We start from the raw sequence: 8,310 nt of genomic DNA, 5'->3' as shown, positions 1-8,310 counted from the left end.
CTGAGCCTCTGGCCTGTACCCCAGTTCTGTATGCACAAATAAATCTTAAAAAAAAAAATAGTATTTTAATCCATGTTTTATAAATATATAAGATCACAACATGGAATATATATGTATACATCAACTGTGGACTGAAGAGATAAATGTACCCATTTAAGCATAAGTGAATTCTGAGAAATGTAATACTTATTTTCTTTAACTTATTTACAGAGCATTCTCTGCGATTTATTCCTCTCCAGCACTCTCAGGTGGCCAGTGCTGTTAGAGATCAGAAACTTTCTAATGTATGGACAGTTGAATATGCCCTCGAGTTATTATTTATTGGTGGCCTGATTCCAGAGGCTGTGTGGCTGGCACATAAACTTGGAGACTGGAAGACCTCTGTTTCAATTGGTTTGGCCCTGCAACTTTTCTGTAAACACCATAGCAGTTTCACGAGGTATGCATATTTAGGCGAACTTCAGAAATGGTGCAGTAGAATCATCTAAAGTATTTTATTTTTCTCTTAACAATTTTGGAATCCTTGGTTCAGCATTGTCTGATAGGACTTTCTTCAGTGATATAAATGTTTCATACATATTGTCGATATGGTAGCTGGTAGCCACTTGAGCTAGGGAGCACTTGAAATATGACTACTAAGACTAAAGAACTGAATTTTCAACTTAATATTAACTAATATGAATTTAAATAGCTATGTGCAGCTAGAGGCTGCTAGGTGGACAGCTCAGTGTTAAAACAACTTGTGTTAAAACATTTGTTAGTAACACTCTCAAAAGTCTTACAATCAGTGGGAGAGTTTATCCCAAGTAGGATTTAATTGTTTAAGCTAATCAAGCTCATATCTGTATATTATGACATTGCTGTCTGGCATGGCCAGTAATACAAAAGTGTCCAACACATATTCTGTGCTGAGTCTACATCACGTGTTTCAGTAGTTGTAATATGAAGTGCCACCAGTTTCCTATGTTGAAACATGTACAACTTAGCAGCGAAAGTATAATAAAACATTACTCTAATGTACATAGTATGGGAAGAAAAAGCTGAGTGGTAGGATGGAGAGACCAATAACATCAAGTGGGGGAAGGACACACACTTTATTAGGAACTCCCATTTGCGATGGGCATCAAAAGGAACATGGGACTTTGGTAAATTGAGTGGAACATGAGCAAACACTAATGGCAAGAAGCAAGTTCACTTTGACTAGCGCATGTATGTAGGCAGCAGTGGGACAAGAGAATGGTGAGATACACTGGTGCCGTAATCATGGAGAACCTTACTGGTCTTAACACTGAGCAGTTCTTGACTATTTCTTTTCTAAATATAGGGTGAATAAATAACATGAATTTATTTCTTAAATTTTCATGCTTGCCTTTTAATATGTGCACATTTTCTTTTTTAAAAAATTGTATTCATGTTATTAATCTGATGTGATTTCAGAGCCAAGAAAAGGAGTCTGGATCTACCATTAAATATGACTCCAGCACAGATTTTCCAGGAAAAACTGCAATGCTTTTTAGGTCAACCAGCTTCTTTGGAAGGAAAAAATGAAACAGACTCAAAATACAAACAATTTACAGGTATGTTACATACATATGGTCTGACAGATGTATCAGGTTAATTAATGTAAGTCTTACGGCATTTTATCTTAACAGTGTAACAGTGTGCAGTGCTGTGAAGGCCGTTTTCCTGGCGTGCCCCCGCCAGTGTGCAGTCATCACCCACCACCAACCATCAGGCTTCCTTCCGCCCACTTGTCCTGTCCTTTCATCTGGCAACTACCACTTCATTGTCAGAGTTGAAGGATTTGTTTTGTTTTTGTTTTCTTTATATTCTACAAGGGCAATCATGATATTTGTCTTTCTCTTTTAACTTATTTCACTTAGAATCCCCTCAAGGTTCTTCCATGTTGAAATGACATGATTTCTTCTACTTATAGTTGAGCAGTCCTCTATTGTGTATATATTAGAGACCACATCTTCTTTATCCATTCATCTTTTGATGGGCACTTGACTTGTTTCCATGTCTTGACTCTTGTAAATAATGCCATGTATGTAGGATCTTTTTTAAGTGTTTTAGTTAAGTATTTAGGTGTTAATATCCAAACATAAGGTTATAGGATCATATGGTAGTTCTGGTTTCAGATTTTTGAGCACTCTCCCATACTGTTTTCCATAGTAGCCGCAACAGTTTACGTTCTCATCAGTAGCTGATGAGGGTTCCTTTTTCTCCACATCCTCACCAGCATTTATTATTTCTTAACTTTGTGATGATAGCCATTTTACCTGTATAAGCTGAAATCTCATTGTAGTTTTGATATGCATTTCCCTAATGAGAGTGATGTAGAACATTGGTGCCCTGGTTTTCTCTCATAGTGCAAAAATGTACATGTTAGCTGACATGTCTGAGTTGTTCCAGTAGAGTAAGTGGGTGTGTGTGGAGTGGCTCTGCCCTAAAGGGGCCTCCTGTCCCAGTGTTGGGTCCTGCTTTGCCCCCTGAGCTGCTATGATAGAGTCCCCTCCTGACTCTGAACAACATGTTGGAAAATGGGTAAATGAATGGATAGAAATTAACTGTTTAATATTTGAAATGTTTTATGTAGAGGTTTGGTGGTCATTTTCTTACCAGAAATATGCCATAGAAAATTTATTAATCAGGGCCCTTGCTGGTGGCACAAGGGGTTAAAGCAAGGCACTATGAAGCTCTCCACAGCCACTGCAGCACAAGTTTGATCCTCCACCAGAGAGATGACCTACCATGAGATGACCCACATGGTGTGGCAGACCTCTTCCAACTGCTCCCCTCAGCTGTGTATTTCAGTAGAGCTGCCTGCTCTGCTCCCCACTCTGTCTCTGGTGAAATCTCTCACCCCCTGCACTCTGGCCTGTATCCCAATTCTTGTATGTGTAAATAAATCTTGAATTTTCTTGTTTTTTTTTTAATCAGTCAACCTTTAGTAAAATTAGGTGCATTGTCTTTTCATTTAAATTTGCCTTTCCAAGAACCTACTGACAATGTCAAAATGAAGACTTACTCTAACTATTCTAACTATTCTTACAATTAATCTTATATAATTCTATAAAAAGTCTCATGCTCTGGGAAAACTTTGGGAACCAGAAAGCTTAAGTTTTGTTGTTTGGCCTTTTTTTTTTTTTTGTGACTTTGCTTTTGTGTTTAATTTTTTAAAATAATGTGTTTATTCTTACATCATTTTGTGCCTTTTTCCATCTCATTTGTAATCCCTGTGGGCTTCCCATCACCAGATCACCCTGTGCCATCACCATAGTCCAGTGCATTTTCCTCCCTCCCCCCTGTTTTGATCCCATTCCCCACTGCACCCCCATAAAATGTCTGTGGTCTATAGCTGTTCATTATTTTCTCGCCTGGCCCATTATACTCCTGCTATGAGTGGAACCATCTAGTATTTTTCCTTTTCTTCCTGGCTTATTTCACTAAGCATGATCTTTTCCAGCTCCATCCATGTTGCTGCAAAAGGCAACATGGTTTTTTGATTGCTGAGTAATAATTCCATTGTGTATATGTACCACATCTTTTTCATCCAGTCATCCACTTTTGGGCATTTGGGTTGTTTCCATGTCTTTCCAATTGTAAATAAAGCATAATTGCCTTTATTTTTTTTTTTTAAAGATTTATTTATTTGTGCAAACAGAACTGGGGTGCAGGCCAGAGGCTCAGGGGCGGTGAGAGGTTTCATCAGAGACAGAGTGGGGAACAGAACAGGCAGATCAACGAGGTACACTGCTGAGGGGAGCAGCGGGCGGGTCAGGAGAGGTCTGCCGCGCCATGTGGTCACCTCCGGGACAGGCGGGGATCGAACTCATGTGGAAATGGCTTAAGCTTCTCAGTGCAGTGCTTTAACCCGCTGCGCCACCGGGGAGGGCCTAATTGCCTTTATTTTTAAAGTGACAGAATAACTAAATTTCTGCGTACAGGTTTGTATATTTTACCTGCCATCCAGTATATTGATTTTTTAATTAGCTTTCGGAGATCTGAAAATCATATCCTATGAAATAGGATAAGTATAATATGAATTTTCACTATTCAACCTAAATTTTTATTCCATAGATCCCATTGAAGAAGAAGATGCAGGTCTCCTGTTTGGGTCAGTGCAGGAAGTACTGAAAGCAGCGGTTATGGCCGACGCAGACATCCTTTCAGAGACTTTTCAGCTTCTGATAAACTCTGCCAAGCAGTTCAGTAAGAGACTGTGGGGTTTGGTACCAGTTGGCATGTATCTTCCAGCTCCTCCATTGTATTGTCCTCAACCAGCTATTCTTAGTGAAGTAAGCTTAGTTTTTAATCTTTTAATTATTTTAAAGTTGATTTAGTGTGATTTAAAAATAACTTGATAATCATCAGTGTGTACACATTCTAAAGACAAAATTATGAATCACAGCTTTAATATTTTCTAATTATCCAATTTTGAGCAATGTAGTAAAATGTTACCAAGTTTCCTTACCTGTAAAATGTAGGTACTGATGATGATATTATCTTCATAGAATAATTACGAGGATTAAATGAGACAGCCTATAAATGCTTTTACCTTAGGACATAGTAAGTATTCAATAAATGCTAAAGTGCTTGCAATAATAAAAACAAATGAGGTATTGATATTATCCATATTGTTTAAAACAGACATTTGAATAGGTAGTATAAATTTCAAAATTTGAAATCCAGGTGTTATTTAAGTCTGTTGTCTTTGCCTCTTGAAATATTTTTTTCTTTCATTTGAAATGTCAATTTTTTTCTCCTATACTATTTGATAACATGCTGTATTTGTCTCAGGAAGTTTTCCTTTGCCATTACTGGAAACTTTTAATATCATTCACTGGTTTTAAGATTTAAAGTGCTAATATAAATTATTTACATTTAAGTTATTTCAGTATTTGATAGTATTTTGAAATGATTCTGGTATTGTTTCATTATACTTAGCTGTTTCAGAATGCCAGTTTCACCTACTTTTGGTTTTATTTAGTGTGTTTTATTATATATACTTATGCCTACAATTTTGTTTCAATAGGTTAAAAATATTTCACTTGTTGATATTTCAAATGTAAAATATTACAAATGGAAACAATAAATAGTCTTTGGTATTTCTTAAGAATTTGTTTACTCTCACATCTCAGTTTTCAATATACTGGTTTAAAAATTAGAAATAACATTTAGACATTTGGGGATCTCCTATGCCAATATTAGGTTTTGAGTGGTTACTTCATAGTGCTTCATTTAGAAAAGGTTTTATTAAAATAACCCCCAGGGGTGGGATTTCTCTTAAATGTCATTCAAGGTCAGTTGGAATCTTTGGGTTGGAAGTAATAGAAAATTTGTTCAAAATTGGCTGGTATAATTGAGAAGACCATGGAAGCACCACCCTGATTCAGCTATGTTACGAAGGACTTGGGGTTTTTCTCAATTTGTTTTCTATGGTATTAGCTTCAGCTTAAGACTGGTTCCCTTTGTGATAGCCAATGGCTGCCAGTAGCTTTTAAAGATACTATGTCCATGTCCAGAAGGAAAGGGAAAATGAGATAGAGAGAAAAAAACAAACAGCAATAGCATTTCTCTACCAGCATTCCAGACTGACTTAGGTTATTATCTGTCCTTTTTAGTCAGTTATTGTGGTTGGGTTTAGTGCAGGTTCTGTTTGGCAGTTGATTAGAGCCTTCCTGGAGGATGTGAATCCTCTTGAATCATATAGGTTAAGCAGAGGGTCCGATACTCCATAAAAAATTGAGTACTAGGAAGAAATGGTAATGGTAGATGAATGTTAGGGAATCAAATGTATATTGAACTCACATTAATTCATTCTCTGGGAATTTAATTTTTATTGAATAGTGTTTATTCACAAACATTATTGAGTCATATTACTTTGGACTTTATTATTCTACACACTATGATAATACAAAGACAGATGACAAGGATTGTACTTGAGTAATTCTCAGTATAGTAGGAAACACATTAAGCAGTACAAAACAAATTGGTAAAAACTATAATGAAAGTCAGCTGTGACAGTAGAACAGAGTAGAAGGGATAAAATTTTTCCAGATAAAAATAGGGAAAGGACATTCTTGAAAGGAACCTTCTGTGCAATATGCACCTGTAGAAACAGGAGAGTTAGGCTTTAAGTGGTGTGGGAAGACTTGGGATTTGGGTCAGTTTAGTCCTTGATAATGTATGAAGGGAGAGAAATCATTTCTTAACACTAGAAATAGTGGTACTTGAAGTCTCCTAAGACCAAAATTTCCTTATAAATCTCTAGAGACATTCTAGAGATTTATATCAAGATTCTAACCAGTCTTTATTTTTCACTTTAACCTTTGAAATTTCTAAGAATTTCAAATAAAATCGATTGTTTTATTTTTATTAGGAAGATGGTGATGATCTTCTTTTAAAGGCTGAAAAAGATAATCGGCAGAAAGTATCTGGAATCCTTCAGCGTATCCTCTTGCTTTTCCGGGCAGCTCGGTGTTCTTTTCCTGTAGCACAGTGGTACATCCTGCAGTTGAGGTGGGCAAGAAAAGTCATGCAGAAGGTATGGGATGGCTCAGCCACTTACGTGCTATGTCCAACTAATGTTTATTAGTAATTTACAGTTGATGGCATTTTCCTGAGGAATATTCCCCTTTAAGATCATAAATTGCAGATTTATTTGCAGTAATCAACTTGGACAGGCCAAATTCTTTCTGTTGAAAGACAAAGGCTCCAAATTGAGTCCTTATTGGACTATTAGTCCTATTCTGTCTGGCAATTGTTAGTGTAATATGGTCTGTTAATTCCAATTCTCTTCAATTACTTTTTTTCCCCTCTCTAATCATTGAAGATTTAAAATCACGGCTTTCTCTAACTTCTCCCTGATATGTGTCCTGAGGGAGTTTCTATGGGGCCAAAGCATGGGAAGTTCGAGGTGTTTCTGTATTGTGTTTTCCTTTGAGTAACAGCAGTCAGTCACCCCCTTGCACCTCATGTTGACTCCGAGACTGCCGTCCCCTTAAATGCTGACTTCAGAGGAGCTGTAACTGCTGCTTCTCTGATTTGCACCCAGAAAGGATATTTGTGCTGTGTCCCTTATTAAGCTGCGAGTCCTTGGAAGCTACTAGCTCCAAAATCTTCAACTCGACTCTTGATTGAAACCATGTTTAAAATAAAATCCTAAACCTTTTATAGGAACCTTTATAGTTTTAAAAGTTGCTTATCAAGTTGATTTTAAAAATTAACCTTTTAAGAAAAGATTTGTGAAGTTACATACAGCTACCATAAAAATTAAGGTAAACCTATTTGTTTTACTTCTTGTCAGGCCAGTGTTTTTTAATGTCTGTTTACCAAGAAAGGCAGAATTTTTCTAGTATTGAAAGATCAAGCTCTACAGATAGGTAACCTTGAGCCTGAATGTTTGTTATAGGAAGTATCATTTAAAAATTTACTGTAGAAAACTTAAAGAAAAAATTGTTTACTTAAACTTAGGAATTATATTTGAATTAAAGGTTTTACCAACTACTGACTATAATATTAATTTAGTTTTAACTAGATAATTTAGCATGTAAAGCCTGATTTTCTTAAAATTAACAACACAAATGAAGATATTCTTTTTTGTAGTGGTGGCCAGATCTAAAGATGCTTAGAAGATTCCTACATCCTGGCTTTTCAAACATTAATCTGGATATTGCTTTAATTTGGCTTGATGGGACTTTGCATATAGAGTTAAGATTAGTATGCACATGACCTTAAAATAGGGAGATTACCCTGATTTAACTTGATAGGCTCACTGTAACTATACAAACTCTTAAAAGCAAGAGACAATGAAGTATAGTAGAAAAGAAACGTAGGAGAAATAAAGCAGAAGGGAAGAGTGAGGACTCAGCTACGCTTGCTGGCATTGAAGAGGTGTGAAAATAAACGCAGCTGCTAGAAACTGACTTGTTTCATAGCTTAGCCATCAAGGAAATGGGGTGACCTTAGTCTTACAACCACATGGAATGAGGTTCTGCCAAGAGCCTGAGTGATCTTGAGCATATATTTCCCCTAGAACTCTGAAGTGGAGTGCAGTCCTGCTGTTACCTTGATTGACTTTGTGAGAACCAACCATACATACTGTGTCCAGACTCCTGATCCACAGAAACTGTGAGATCTTAAATGGGTATTATTTTTAGCTACTAAATTTGTATTAAAGTGTTAAGGTAGCAGTAGAAAACCATAGTACAAAAACTTTATTTCACCCTACAAACACTATTTTTTATTGCTATATAATTCATATAGTATAAAGTTCCCTATTTCAAGGTGCACAGTTCACTGGTT

At 36.4% G+C, this 8,310-nt stretch overlaps 1 protein-coding gene across 1 annotated transcript in view; it reads left to right on the top strand.

Moving 5' to 3' along the window:
• LOC101618813 (chromosome unknown open reading frame, human C5orf42) overlaps positions 1–8,310 on the top strand; it is a 93,672-nt gene that overhangs the window by 22,026 nt on the left and 63,336 nt on the right. The window contains exons 18-21 of the mRNA XM_012721875.1: positions 211–439; positions 1,438–1,577; positions 4,084–4,301; positions 6,386–6,550. Of these exons, the coding sequence (XP_012577329.1) occupies positions 211–439; positions 1,438–1,577; positions 4,084–4,301; positions 6,386–6,550 (752 nt within the window). The remainder of the gene's footprint in view (positions 1–210; positions 440–1,437; positions 1,578–4,083; positions 4,302–6,385; positions 6,551–8,310) is intronic.

Source organism: Condylura cristata, unplaced genomic scaffold, assembly GCF_000260355.1.
Source record: "Condylura cristata isolate star-nosed mole 26May11 unplaced genomic scaffold, ConCri1.0 scaffold00007, whole genome shotgun sequence".
In the NCBI taxonomy this organism is placed as follows: domain Eukaryota; kingdom Metazoa; phylum Chordata; class Mammalia; order Eulipotyphla; family Talpidae; genus Condylura; species Condylura cristata.
This window is presented reverse-complemented; position numbering and strand designations above follow the sequence as displayed.